Genomic DNA, 15,347 nt, shown 5'->3' on the forward strand with positions numbered 1-15,347 from the left:
AGTTATAATATATTGAGGAATATTTTACTTCAGTGGGATGATTACATATGTAAGTGCATAAATACCACTATAAATTGGCTCTCACAGTTTTGGGACTCAAACTGTAGTATTTCAGCACACTAAAATTTGATTGTACATTGTGAGGATGCACATGACAAACTTTTAAGTCATCAGTTCTGTTTCTTGTCATTATGCTTATAACTATTATAAGAAACAGTTTACTGTATGCTTTCTTTTACAGCATTCACCGCAATGCCCAGAAGAGACTGGAAATAATCAAAGCTGTATTTTCCAGTAGAACTCTTTTAAATCTTGGTAACACACAAGCCAGTATAGTGGAATACATGCCCACTCTCCGCAACATCTGTAGGTCAGAGAAACTGAAAGAGAAAGGGAAAACAAAAAGAAGGTAAGGATTCATAAACTTCACTGATGGCACAATCCCATCAAGATTCCTGCACTGTGATGTAGCTGTGCCAAAACAGCCTCTGTTGTTCTCTGAAGGGAAACAGAGGCTGCTAAATGCTCCCCAAGGTAAAGGGACTTTTGTAAAATCACTGGTGCAAGTCCGAGCAGCCTCTTGTTTGGCAGTTCAGGTCCAGGAAGGGGGGATAGGATATAGTGAAGATGCTTACCTGCTCTGCTGTGCCCTGGTCTCCCCTTGGCACTGGCAGGCCGGTGCAGGCCTTTCCGCTGGCACCAAGAGCCTCTGTGAGTTTCCGGCACATTTGGAACAGCTCACGTGCTTGTTCTGTTAGCTGCATTAAGTTAGTTTTTTAATGGAGTGTCTGACAGTGATATCACTGACATAAGATAAAATGCATTAAATGTTTTGTCTGGGAAACAGACAATTGCTGTCAAGTCAGTTTCATCATTGCCAAATGATGAAACTGACTTGACAGCAATTGTCTGTTTCCCAGACAAAACATTTAATGCATTTTATCTTATGTCAGTGATATCACTGTCAGACACTCCATTAAAAAAAACTCATCAATCTGCTTTAGAAGTAGCCACTGAGGCAATTCCCGTCCCTTATTCCAGGGATTCTACACCTTCTCCGGTGACCAACTTAGCCCTGAGTAGCTGCATGTCTCATCATCCTTCTGGTGCTGAGTGTCCATCAGGAAGCAAAGATTGACTAATTAATGCTTCTCCAGCCCCTGCTACTTCTTCCCAACTAAAAATTCTTTCCTGGAACATTGCAGGGTGGAAGAATAAGAAAAATGACAGTGGTTTCTTAAGCTATCTTAGAACCTTTGACATTATTCTGTTGCAGGAGACATGGGCTTTGGACCATCTGTATATCCCTGGCTACAAGGCTTTTGTAGTACCTGCAACTAAATCCACCTCTAATGGTCGTCCTTTGGTGGGCTTAGCCAGCTTTGTACTGAAGCAGTTTAAGTCATGCCCTCTAGACATCATTCCAGGCTGTTGCAAGATACAAGCACTGAGGGTGTCTTTTGCAGACATTGACTTAATTTGCGTCAACACTTATATCCCTCCTTTGCTTAATAGTTTACAAAGGACCCAGCTCTGGAATGATCTATCATCATGTATGAATGACCTCAAGAGGGCCCACCCCCATGCTGAAATTCTTTTGCAGGGCGATTTAAATGCCAGGGTGGGAAATTCAGCAGATATCTTTCGCAGAGCCTGGGATGTGGTTGATGACAGCTCCCTCCCCCCCATTTGCGCATTAAGCAGGCGGTCCAAAGATGCATACTATAATGCTAATGGTATGGCCCTTGCTAAGTTTTCCATCAGCTCTAACATGATCTGGCTCAATGGTCTAAGAGAGTTCCCCAACGCTGATGAATTTACTTTTGTATCCTCTCGTGGTGCCAGCGTTGTGGATTACATTTTAGTTTCCACTAAAATGAAACATCATGTGAAAGATTTTGCCATTGGGGACCTAACCCTTAGTGACCATCTACCTTTAATCTTGGTCCTTGACCTCCATTCTGGGAGTGTTCCATCACAAGCTGAGATGGATACAAATCCAGAGGGTAGGTATAAAATTGTGGCTAATAGCGCCCTTTCCCCTAATTTCCATCGTCTAAGTACGGAACCAGCAAGCAGAGATTTTTTATCAGCCATTCTACAGGATCCGGATCCCCTTGTTCAAATCAAATCCTTTGAAGGTTTTATTGGTCACGTTTTTAAGGTTTTGAGTACGAAGCCTAAGTTGGTTGAATCCTGTGGTGCATTTGACAAAAAGGATTGGTTTGACAGTGAATGTAGGAATCTTAAGGTGTGTATTAGGGCTTCTTATTTAGATTTTAGAAAATACAATGACTCCAAGTGTTTGGTTAAATACTCTATCCTTAAAAAACAACTAAGTGTTTTATTGACAGAGAAAAAGAAAAGGTTTGTTTTAACTCAGTGGAACAAGCTGCATCAAGCAATTCAACAAAAAAATAATAAACAATTTTGGGCAGTTGTAGCAGGTTCGTGTAGATCAGAAACATACGACCCTGCTATTATTCCATCATCTACATGGGTTCAACACTTCACAGACATTTTTTACGATAAGAGCAAATCCCCAGACGCCTACCCTGACTTTACCTCTGTGGATCTGCCTATCTGGCCTCCTGTGACCCCTGAGGAAATTAAAGAACTAATTATGCAATTGAAGCCAGGGAAGGCTGCAGGTCCAGATGAAATACCACCTGAGCTTTTAAAAGGCGATCCGGAATGGTGGGCCCAGTTACTTGCCCACGTCTTTACAGTGATTGACAGTTCTGGCCTATTGCCCAATGTCTGGCTTACAGCGACAGTTATTCCTATCCATAAAAAGGGTGACCCTACCACACCAGGAAATTTTCGGCCCGTTAGTTTGCTTTCTGTAATAGGTAAGATTTATGCTAAATATCTATGCAATAAACTTACTCTCTGGGTTACTTCGCAAGGCATCTTAGGCCCCGAGCAATCTGGCTTCTGTCGGGGCAAATCAACTTTGGACAATTGTTTGATCCTATCTCATTTGGCCCATAAGCAGGTTAGGATATGCAAGGCTCGCCTTTATGTAGCCTTCCTTGATCTGAAAGGTGCCTTCGATTCTGTGGATAGGGAGCTTCTTTGGTCCAAGTTGGAAAACATGGGGATTGATAAAAGATTGTTGCTACTGATTAGGTCCCTCCATCTAAATACTTCATGCAGGGTTAGACGCTCCTGGAGTGGGAATCTAACTCATTCCATCGCTACCAACAAAGGGGTCAAACAGGGCTGTGTCTTGGCCCCCATGCTTTTCAATCTGTTTCTAAACGACCTTGCCCCATCCCTGAAGGAAATAGATAGCCATTGCCCGAAGCTTGGTGCAAGCCAAGTGCCGCTACTTCTGTATGCGGATGATGCAGTACTGATATCCCGTACTAGGATTGGCCTAAAACGTCTGCTGAATCGCACTGAAGAGTATCTTCTGTCCAACAAATTGCAAATCAACTATGCTAAATCTAAGATAATGATATTTGCCAATAGATGGAAGGCTTTTAAGTGGTCTTGTAATGGCAATAAAATGGAGCAGGTTAAGCATTTCAAGTACCTGGGAATCAACTTCCATTACAGGCTCACTTGGGCTTTTCATCGTAAGGCAGTGCAGAACGCATCCAAACTGGCGTCCTCAGCTATTTCCCGTTTCTTTTTTACCTGCGGCAATGGTTATGTTCCAGCTGCTCTGGAGGCATTTAAGGGAAAGATTCTTTCCCTGGTCCTTTATGGCTCTCCCATCTGGTATAAGGCTATTACCCAACCATTAGAACGCATTCAAGCCTCCTTTCTGCGGAAGATTTTGGGTTTACCCAGGTGCGTTCCCTACTCGGTTCTGTGTCTTGAGGTGGGGTTAATTCGGCTAAAGACGACTGCTTGGCTTAGATTATTGAAATTTTGGTTTAGGACTTTATTTAACCCTACCCCCTCTGGTCTAATGCTCCAATTATTGTCGGATTCAGTCCTGCCATTAGAGATCACTGATCTTCTAACCAAGCTCAAGTCAATAGGGCTGGACACTGCAGAGCTAGGCATGATTGGGTGTGATGCTGCTTACAGAATCGTCAAAGAAAGAATTCTTGACATCGAACAACAAGAGCTGTTTAGTGCCGCCAGAACCACATGCTCTCCACTCTATCTCCATGTTCCAATCAGTTTTGGGAAACTGGCCTCCTTCTTTTATCACTTGGAGTGCCCACAGGCTCGGAGAGCATTCACACTTGCAAGATGTAATGCTCTTCCATCAGCCGTGTTATCGGGCAGGTTCAGTGGTATTCCCTACTCGGAGAGGAAATGCAAGTGTGGTAGGGATTGTATTGAGACCATAACACATACCCTTTTCTACTGCCCACTTCATGATGTCTCACGCAAGAAATATCTAGGCCCTTTGCTAACTAGGATGCAGGGCTGGGAGGACTCAATCATGCTTCAGTCTCTCCTTTCCACATCTGACTCTGAGACCCTTGATAGGGTCGCTGCCTTTTTATCTGGGGTAATTGCCAGGCAGAGCTCTGGAACTCTGGACAGTATGTGAGGAAAAGACTGATGTCTATGTTGTGGTGTCTTTGTATATTTTTGTTTTGTTTTGTTCTTTCTCTGTATTTTATGCCAATAAAGGTCTACTGAACTGAACATTGCCAAATGTATTTTTTCTTAAGAAAAGTTCTAAATCTTTGTGTTTTTTTTCCAGATTTCTCCACTACCTTGAAGGAATTCATCTTGATTTTTCAAGAGAACTTTTGAACAGTCTCGCAGCTGACTTCCCTTAAAATGGTGGTTGCCCATAGTGTCTATGTACATATAAAATCATTTCTAATGTTTATTTAACATGCTGTTTATATTTTGAATCTTATTTAAAAGGACAAACTGTATATTCCTGCTGTAGTGGTGATTTCCAGATATGGGCTTCCTTGGTGTTGAAGTCTATACTAGTTGTGTTCAGATACAACCTGGTGCTTGAAACACACGAGGCCCATCCCTACTAGGACATGGTTTCTGTTGCATTAACAACAACAGATCTGTCCGTTCAGGAGCAGGTTTATAAGACACTTGGCTAATTTTCATTTAAATGTGCTACTATATAATGACATAATTAATGAAAATATTAGCCAAATGATTTGTCATCTGTAACTTTTATGTGTGTTTAAAGAAAATTAATCAGTTTTGTAAATGGCATTTTTATAAGAGTCCTTTTGAGTCATGTAGCAATATTTATCTGAAACCTTGTATATTTTTTTTTTATACTGTGTTATATTTTACTACAACTCAACTGAATTTCTGATTGAACATGTTTGTTCCTATAATAATAAATATCTGGATCAGGCTTCTTTCATGGCTTATTTCTTAATAGGTGTCTTTTAGGCATAAAAGTACTTTTTATTTGTATTCTGTTAAACAGTCATCAGTCTAAATGTGGAAGCGTTTTACAGTCTTCCTGGGTTCTCTTAAAAACAAAGTTTTGTTATTGCCCCATCACAAAACTCCCGGTTTCCAAAGGAGGAAAGTAAAATTGCAATTTTTTGAAGATTACTGCACAAACATTGCCCTCTCTACTTTGAAATAATTTCACTGGGTTCAATGGTATTTACTTCCTGGCATTCTTATGAGCCAGAATCCTTGTATAAAGGGATGTAGGAAGCCTCTTGTTGAAGCAGCAGCTTATACCCAAGTGTTTGGGTCAGTTGCAATCTGTATCACCTTCCAGTAATCTTGTAGGAAACTATTGTAGATTCTTCCAGAATTTATCAAGCTACCTACAGGCTTGTTATATTGAAGGTAGCAGATGGTCCAAGACAGTTTAAAAATCAAAAGTTCAGCATTTTCTTTTGAAAATTATCATTTGAAAGAGGTAGATGTTCAGAAAGGAAACAGGGTTTCTTTGCTTCTATTTTCAAATACAGTATTATAATTTAAGGTTATATTGGGGCTTTGAAGCTTTTTGGTTCTGTAATTATCACTTTTGTAGTGATAGTTACTGTCACTACAGGGCACATAGAAGTCTGCACCCTCTCTTTGCTCTGCCCAGTCACACAGGTGTCTCTGCAACTAGAACAGGCTTCTCTAATTGCTGTTGCCTCCTAATCTTCTGCTTTATGCCCTGTGCTCAAATGATGCCACCTCTAATGAGTGGGGTTTCCGCATAGCTACACTTTGCCCCAGGCACTGTGTTGCCCCAACTATCTCTGCTTTCCAGTAAAACCAGAAAGAGCAGTGTCATGCAATCTCCATAGCAATGAGACCAAATACTATCTGTTGTACTGTGAGGGTATCATCTGCAATACTTGTATTAGTAGAAAAGGACTTGTATATAGCAGTGAACAAACAGGCTGTAATGGTATCAGAACATGGTCCTGTCCATCAGCTAGCAATACAAGAGTACACATACTTTTGATGGTTTTACTACTGTTTTATTGTGTTTGTGTGCTGGAGGTTGTTTTAATGTTTAATTTTATATGGGTTTTAGGATGCGATTGTATATTTATATTTAGTTAGCCACCTTAGGCACCCACAATAGGGGGAAAAGATGGTAAAAATATTCACTCTAAATGGCCTGTTGGTTGTGCTACTACTGATTTTAATTAATCAGATTTTAATTAATTGTATTGCATATGTGCAAATTAATGAGGATCAAAATGACCATTGGTCCTGAACACTAGTTTGCTTTGATTCCGGGCATAAAGTTCTGGCATGTCTTTGGAAAAGAAGTTTGAGTACAAAGATTAATTTCTGTTGCAGATAGAGAACCAATATAGATGCAACAGCAATCAGGGTTTAGGCCATGCATTACAGCAGTACTTCCCAAACTTTTTAGCATTGTGCCCTACTTCTGGTTCAAAAAAAGGCTCCACCTCCTCTCCTCCCCCATTGCCTACCTGGGAGAAAGACAAACCACTAGCAGACTGCACAGCCATTCTAGCACCATGGTCCATCCAGCACAAGGGATCATAGCTGCTCAGCATGGCTAGAAACATCAGCCCCCAGTGTGCCTTGTGTCATGGCAACCACCCCCTGGCCCACTCAAAATCATTTGGGAGCAGGTACAGCCAGTAGAGATTGCTGAATGGGGTTGCAACCCACTAAATACACCTCTGGGTTCACAACCCCTGAAAAATTGGCTTGTGACCCACAATCTGGGAACTGCTACATTACAGAATTGTGTGCTCTTTCACCTGTTATGTGACACTTGCTAGTCTTGGTTAAAATGAAGCTGGGTGTAAGCTTCATTTTACACCCTCACTCACTTCAGCTTGCCTGAAAACTTAGTACCTTACTAACAATTTTGACATAGAAGACATTTTTATATAATTTTATTATTATTATTATTATTAACAGTATTTACCGCTTTTCAACTTTCAATTAATATTTCATAGTAATTAAAGTTACAAAGGACATTTCTTTACAGGAATACTGCATTCTGTCCAACATCTTCTGAATATAGTTAATTTTAAGTTCCTACAGTTTTCAAATGAATTCAGCAGCAATCCTCAGTGAGGCATTGTGGAGGGAATAATGGGTCTGATTGTTCTCACCTTTCACAGTTTATACTTGTAAACTAGAACCTCAGAGTTCTTTATTTCATATGCAGGCTTTTGTTCTTTCTTACAATATTACCATGGTTCCACCATTGCTGTAGCTGCAGCTTGTTGTGTTGACACAATTATAACATTGCAATGTATAGTTTCATGACAGTCAAATTACTGTAGTTTCTGAAATCAGAGATGGTCGATTCTTGTCAACTAAACACATATAACAATTCTAAGTAGTGTTGTTCAACATTAGAAGTTCACAAAAAGCTACTGCCTGTAGCAACGAATCACACAGCTCTTCATCTCTCCTCTGTTTGTTTGATGACAATATGTTTCTATAACAGACCACTCTGTCTTTTGGAAAGTTCACACGAGGCGTATCTTGTGTAACAGATTCTGAGAGAAGCTGTTTTACAAGGTCTATCCCACTAGTCCGTACATCCCCTACCATCAGCCCAAAGTATTTTCCTACCGCATTTCGAGCCATACTTAGTACTTTATGCTGGCCATCCTGCATATATGTTGTCTGTAACAATGCATAGAGCATAGCTTCCACTGTTCGAAGATGTAACGTCACAGGAAACAAATTTGAATTTAGTGCAGAAAGTCCACTTTTTTCAAGAACATAAAAGTCTGCTTCAGGAATCTTGGTAACTACAGAAGAGATCTGGAATAAACAAGAAGAACATAAATAATTTTTTTAAGTTGCATCAAAAATTCTAATGTAAGTACACAAATTGTATTCCTCTGTGGGAAGTTGCTTACAAAAGTTTGCTCATAACTAGTTACTTGTAACAAGTACAAATGGGATCTAGCAATATTTAGAAATGCTCTTGCTTTAAACCCAGGTCCAGCCCTATTACTGTCCAGACTGTTTGCAGATTTTTAGGTGCCATTATCAAAAGTGCAGCAAATCCAATTAGACTTTACCACTATTGGTGGAGTTAAAGGGAGTTGGATTTTCAGAATTTAACATAAATTCCTCCCAGGAGGCTGCAGGAGGCTCAGGTAAGTGGACACAAGCCCCTGAGCGGTGCAATCCTGGGGATCGCGCAGCTGCTTCCTCCCTGCCTCCAGGCTGTCCATGCCCCTTAAGGGGAAACAGGCCAGGGCCCACAGGCTGGGGTGTTGCAACTCCCGAGTTTGAAAAGCCCTTGGTTAAAGGATCAGGCACAGCACTGTCTAGCCTAAAGGGACAACTTCATTCAGGCACCTGGATGCAAATACCAGGCCATTAGTGTTATTATATGCTAACTGTTTCCCTTCTTGTACAATACACCATACAAGGAGCAATTAAAGTATAGGGAAACCAGCCTCTCAGTATGCCATCAGCTATTTATCAGCCCAGAAACAAAGAACCATGGTAAAATCAAATAGTAAGGGATATCTCTACCTTACCTGCCCCTTAACAGATTCAATTTGCAGCAGCTAAAACCAATCCATAGGATTGTACTGTCAGTTCTTATTAAAAGCTGGCTTTCCAGTATCAATACAGTTAAGAAAAGCTAACATTCAATTTCTCTTGTTGCTGTGTTTTTTGTAAAATTTCAGTAAAGATAGGAATTTGTGTCTCAATAGATGAGAGTGTCTTTAATATGAAGTAAGAAAGTAGCTGGAATGTAAGTGTTTTAGATGCAGCTCAGAGACTCCACTGGTTACACATAGCAGACAGAATCCTACAGTGACTGTATTTTTTTAAAAAAAACAACTGCTTTTAACCAATATTTAATGCTGCTTACCTCTTCGAGATACACTGCTGGTATATAAGCTCCTTTCATAAACATTGCACATTCTTGCTGTTGCCAGTCCTGAACAGCTAAGTGTCTATTAATGTGAGTCCATGCAATTTTGCTGGTGCCAAAAACAATGGACACAATGCTATTAGCACTCTAAAATGGAATATAGGAAAGATTATTCATATTTATTTTACAATCTCTTATTTTCTAGTACAAGTAAAAAAGCTCTCCCTTCCCTTCAATTTGACACAGATCATAACGTATCCAGAATGGGAGTGGGTGTAAAACTCAATTCAAAGTATACCTAGAATAAAGAAGAATTTGGATGGTTGTAAACCTGAAGGGTACGTTCACAATACCCCAATACCCAACTTATATATACAGTAGAGGTAAGGACTAAACTGTGGGTACCTGCATCCTCCCTCATTGCACAAAACAAACTTCAACATGAATCAGAACACATGCATGACTAAGAAGTTGCTTCCCATACACTTTTTTTATGTCAGCCATGCAATAGGGGTGAATAAATAGCATTAGCTATTACATGCTTATGCTCTTTGATTCCATCACACAGACAATGTTGGGGCCATGTATGAGCTTGCCCCAAATATTTTTTATAAAGCATACACCAGTGCAACTAGTTCTGTTTGCCCAAGGGAACTTTTGCCTTCATTTCTCAAACAGTGGGCTGTCCCACCCCCATATCTTATCAGCAAGCCTAAGCTGAAACTGAAGTCTTTTAAAAAAGCATTCTGAAATGACATGGGGGGGATATCTCATATTCCAAACAAAAATCACTAAAAATTCCACTTGGCACCCTTGAGTGCTCCTAAAGCAGCTCCTTGGAGGCATTATGTATAACCTCACTAGGAAGAGACTAGCCTAACAATATACAGGTCCAACCATGCTATACACAGATTTTTTTATACACAAATTTGACTCAACACAAATGGCCACTGCAAATGAGAAGGAATGTGCTGATCCTGAAGGGGAAAAATGCATCCCTTCAAAATCAGTTTGAAAAAACTGCTTTTCTTAATATTGTAAAGAGACAGTCATGCAAGTGATTACAGGTATACCCTAATTATCCACAGATTTTTTATCTCAACACAATGAGAAGGGCCCTTTAAATTAAAGGAAAACAGTCCTTTAACAGTAGCCTCCTTAGTGAGGGCAGCTGGCTCACAATCCATCAATCATTTTCTCTCCAGGCACTTAGCTTCACTCCAAGCGACCCCTCCCTTCCCCCTGAGCATATGAAAGAAAGATAATCACTTTGCTCTGGGTGAAGGGGGGGGTGTTTGCTGGCTTGGAGTGAAACCTTTCTATGCACCTGGAGAGAGTCTGATTGATGGATTGTCTGCTAATGACTGTCTTAACATCACAAAGGTCAGCAAGGCTGATTTTAAATTTCCTAGCAAAGGGACACTGTTTTTTAAATGGATTTGCTTTAATTGGATTTTTGCCATCCATGTGAGTTTTGGGAATGGAACCCCCTTGAATAATGAGACTCAACTTATAAGCTGTTAAAAGACAAGTACAACCTAATTCCATTCCTGTTTATTGAGAAGTCTTACTGAGTTTGTTGGACTTATTTCCAGTGTGCATAGGACTGCAGTCATATTTGTTCTTGTATAGAAAAAGGTAGTTTTGGGTAAGACAACAAAAAATACCTCCAACTTTTCTCTTTCTATGTCAGGTTTGATAAATTTCATTGCAGACACAGCATTCTGTGATTTTTTTTCTTCTTTTGCAAGAGGATTGAGAATAAAGTTGCAGACTTTAACAGCTGTCTTATATTGAAACAGAGGCACTTCCATTAAACTCTGTAAGTTCTGAAATGGTCCATGCTTGTTCCTATACTCCACTACATTTACAGATTTTCTTCCTCGCATTAGTTTCACAGCAGAAAGTTCTGCCTCAGATGCTGAATTGAGTAGCTGTAAAATAGCAGATCTCTGCTCAGAAGAATACAAATCATCTATTGAATGCTGAGCTTCTTTAACATTCTCAGAGGCTGATGAAGACACTGCAGAGTCCTGTTGCACAACAGTTGCTGACTTCTTCTGACTCCATACAAGAGACCCAAGTTGAAGCTGAGATGAACTGAATGGTACCTGGAGAAAATATCTCCTACCTGAAAATAAATGCGAATAAATGAATAATCACATGCGAGTCCCCTTACTGGCATCAGGAACAGAATTAGCTTAGGCATTCAGTAAAGCACACAATAACAGATTATTACAGATTTAGAAAAAAGTCTGCAGAAGCAAGAACTTCTTTATACTCATGTCTAAATCCTCCAAAGTATCATCTTTTAAATTTCCTATAATTTTTGCAGCAGGTAGGTACTAGTTTTAGCAGATACACCTTCTTTTGTCACAGTGTTGTAGTAGCGAAAGAAACTAGACTTGCTGAACTTCTCTTTGCCACTCAGTTACTAAATGGTACAGGTAGGAAAACTCAGCAGAACTTACTCTGAGTAAACATAAATAATATCATAATTCATAATATCATAATATCATAACATAATATAACAAATAATAAGGGTAGTTTATTTCTTGTATATTTTCTGGAATCTACAGCAGCTGCTGCATATCTCAATATAGGAGGGTTTCCATGTGACCCCTATTTGTTATTAAATGCTGTAAAGATCTTTCCCCTGACAGTTATGCATTTATCCTCCAGCTCAGTGGATTTCACATCTTCTGTTTTCAAGGTGCTCTCTCAGCATCCATGTTTGCTAAGAAACTCCTGCATATTGCAGAGGATTCCAAGGCATGGTTTAGGATGCATACTGCATTCTCAGACTGTAACTGTTTAACCTCACTATCATTCTGTGAGAACTGAGACTGCAAACACACCCAATACTCATCATTACCAACCTTCTCACTGATACGCCTGTTTTTTTAGGAACCCCGGAGTGTCTCAAAACAGTCTGAAAGGATTCTGCACACATTTATCCAGTGACAGGATACCCAAATCCAGCAACTACAGGCAACTTGCGCTAGTCTGAGATCTTCATGCCCCCACCTAATAAGGTTGAGGCAGCTCCAATGAGAATGTGCAGACAACATATGCAGTCCTCACTGGCATCACACAATGTGCTTCCCATCTGTGTTGAAACACTGAAAGGAATGTGGGCCCAGTCCCATCCAATTTTCCAGCACTAATGCAGTTGCAATGCAGCTCCAAGGTAAGGGAATAAATTTTCCCTTACCTTGAGGACACCTCCATGACTGCCCAACCCTGCAGGATGCAATGCATGTCCCATTGGCACTGTGGCATTGGTGCTTGAAATTTGGATAAGGTTGGGCCCTGTTTGCTGTCCAGGGCCACTACACAAAGCAATTACCAGCACTTTGCTCGGTAATGGCATGCAACACCTTGTGTACAGTGACCTCTGTATCAGGGACCTTGCACATCTCCAAGCTGACAAATACTGCTGCAGCATCTGAAATGTCTACTCAAGCCACTTTCTAGAAGCAAGTTAGCAAGGGAAAAAAAAAGTCTTTACTGCCCAATGTTCCAAGGGTAGATACTTGGACAAGGTTTTGTTTAGACCAGTGTTTCTCAGTTTGTCCTCTGCCATACCACTTCACACGGTCCACCTACTGTACCACTGGAAGTACCACTGGAAGTAACTGGCGATGACAACATAGCCAGTTTCTTCTGAGTTGGGAGGCCAGATACAACACAAACAACACCAGTAAGAGGCTCTGGGAGGATGGGGGGGCTTTTTCAAGCATGGAAAAGCATGCTTTGGAGCTCTGCCCACCGAGCCGAGCTGCCTACCGCTGTCTGCTGTGTCGCATTCCTGGTCTCGCTGCTGGGTGGCAGGGGTCCAGTGAGTACCACCAGACACCACCTCAAGTACCACTGGTAGCCGTACCACTGGCTGAGAAGCACTGGTTTAGACACGATCATACACAGTCTTCTGCAGCCTGGATGTAACTCCTGGTCTCCAACGCCTGCCCACCTCACCCTTGACAAGCAGGAGCCTGCAGTTACAGCTGCAGTATTTCACACCGACACACTTAGGGCACAATGCTATGCATGCCTACTCAGAAGTAAGTCCCATTGTGTCCAATAGGTCTTACTCCTGGGAAAGTGTGCACAAGACTGCAGCCTCACAGCCCAATTCTGTGCATGTCTACTCAGAAGTAAGTCCCATTAGAATCAATGGGGCTTACTCCCAGGAAAGCGTGGATAGGATTGGGCTATCAGACATCTATGCAGTCCATCATAGGTGGGACAAAGTCGCCCTTCCCTCCCAGCCCAGCGCTGCCCTCCGCTCCTACCTCTCTGGAGGAGGTCTGGGAGCCGCCTGAGACTCATCCTCACCACTGCCCAGGTGGTGCTACAGTCTGTGCGGTCCCCCAGCGCCCGCTTGCACGTCCTCTAAGAGGAACGGCCGGCGCTCAGAACGGCCGGAATCGTTCCGCCACAGGAACTAGCAAGCCCTCCCCCGTGGCTTCCCATCACTCACGCCTTTGAAGAGAGAGCCAAGCAGAGAGAGAGACAGAGAGATGGAGCCCCCCCCGTTTCTCTTCAGTTTTGGGTCTCCATCTGTCAGCTGCAGGGCCTCTTGAGAGGAACGTTATCAGGGGTTACAGATTCTTTGAGGCCCCTTCCCAAAGGGGGTGGGGAGGGGTGAAGCAGAAGGAGGGGAGGGTGGTGATAGGCAGGAAGAAGAACTGGGGCAGGGAGGGAGCAAAACAGGTTGGGGGTGGCTACAGCTGGTCTAGCAGGCTTCCCAATACAGAGGCCAGGTCTACCTGCCCGCCCTCCATCCATCCATCCATCCATCCATCTATCTAGTGTTTCTCAAACTGTGGGTCAGGACCCACTAGGTGGGTCATGTGCCAATTTCAGGTGGGTTCCCATTCATTTCAATATTTTATTTTTAATGTATTAGACTGGATGCTACCATGGTCTGTGACTGCATTTGGGGAAACGTGACAGACCTGTACTTTGAACAGGCTACTATGTATATGCTTTTAGCAATGATTGTAAATGGGACTTCCTCCTGGGTAAGTGTGGGTAGGATTGCAGCCTAGGATTGTTAAAAACGTCCCTGCTTGATGATGTCACTTCTAATCATGACATCACTTCTGGTGGCTCCTGACAGATTCTCATCCTAAAAAGTGGGTCCTGGTGCTAAATGTGTGAGAACCACTGATCTAATCTTTTAAATATAAAAAATAATTACAGAAAATTAGCATCATTGCATTTAGGCTCACACTGGAGTGGAAAGTGTCTTGTTTGCACCAAAATGTACTTCTGCAGCAGCTGTAGTTGCACAGCCATGTCCCTGAGCCCCCATGCCAGTGGTTCCCAACCTTTAGGAACCCGTGGACAACTGGGGCAAAAACTGGAATCGTCTTGGACCACATGTGACTGTGGGTGGTCTGGTCTCTGCCCACTGTAGTGGTCTGTCCCCCAACATTCCCCCAGGGACTATCAGAGAAGACAGAGAATGGACCACCCACAGTCACAGCTGACACTTCAGTGATTATGGCTGTGGGCAGTCCATTTTCTGCCCTCATTGGTGGTCTGTGGGAGGCTGCTTGCTCAGTGAGACACTAGAAGTGATCAAAGGCGATTTTTATAGTATAATGAGACACTTCTCAGGGTCTTGTGAACCACAGGTTGGGAAACAGTGTCCTATATACTCCTTCATGGTAAGCCAAAGAGGAGCAGCAGGCCAATTTCCTCCCAGTTTTGACACTGAGTTAAGGAGTGTCCTCAGGGCTTCCCCTGGGGAGACCTCTGGTGACCCTGGCAGTACCACTGGATGAAGCAGTACCCATTTTGGCATTGGGGATAGGGGATAGGACTGGGCTGCTATCCAGTGTGTGTCATCAAGTTAGCCATTGGTTTTTTGTTGGTTACTGATTTGTTGGGTAACTTGTACTGTTATATTTTTAAATAAATAAGGGTGCAATTCTAACCCCTTATGTCAGTGCTTTCCAGCACTGACATAAGGGCAATGCAGCTCCGAGGTAAGGGAACAAACATTCCTTTGAGGAGAACACCCAACTGCAGGATGCAGCACATGTCCCATTGGCAAGCTCTGACATAAGGGGTTAGGATTGTG

At 42.1% G+C, this 15,347-nt stretch overlaps 2 protein-coding genes across 4 annotated transcripts in view; one reads left to right on the forward strand and one right to left on the reverse strand.

Moving 5' to 3' along the window:
* The window catches only part of ATAD5 (ATPase family AAA domain containing 5), a 37,325-nt gene extending 32,121 nt beyond the window's left edge, over positions 1-5,204 (forward strand). For all 3 annotated transcript variants that reach the window (XM_066613534.1, XM_066613535.1, XM_066613536.1), the window contains 2 exons: positions 242-409; positions 4,676-5,204. In XM_066613534.1, coding sequence (XP_066469631.1) covers positions 242-409; positions 4,676-4,754 — 247 coding nt within the window. In that variant the 3' untranslated portion in view covers positions 4,755-5,204. The remainder of the gene's footprint in view (positions 1-241; positions 410-4,675) is intronic.
* A 2,116-nt stretch (positions 5,205-7,320) lies between these two features.
* On the reverse strand, positions 7,321-13,617 carry TEFM (transcription elongation factor, mitochondrial). Its single transcript, XM_066613537.1, has 4 exons — positions 13,549-13,617; positions 10,921-11,384; positions 9,251-9,400; positions 7,321-8,178 (listed from the first exon to the last, which is right to left on the reverse strand). Exons 1-4 carry the CDS (start codon positions 13,583-13,585, stop codon positions 7,741-7,743), a joined length of 1,089 nt encoding a protein of 362 aa, XP_066469634.1. The 5' UTR covers positions 13,586-13,617; the 3' UTR covers positions 7,321-7,740.
* Between the last annotated feature and the right edge of the window lie 1,730 nt (positions 13,618-15,347).

Source organism: Tiliqua scincoides, chromosome 2 (assembly GCF_035046505.1).
Source record: "Tiliqua scincoides isolate rTilSci1 chromosome 2, rTilSci1.hap2, whole genome shotgun sequence".
In the NCBI taxonomy this organism is placed as follows: Eukaryota; Metazoa; Chordata; class Lepidosauria; order Squamata; family Scincidae; genus Tiliqua; species Tiliqua scincoides.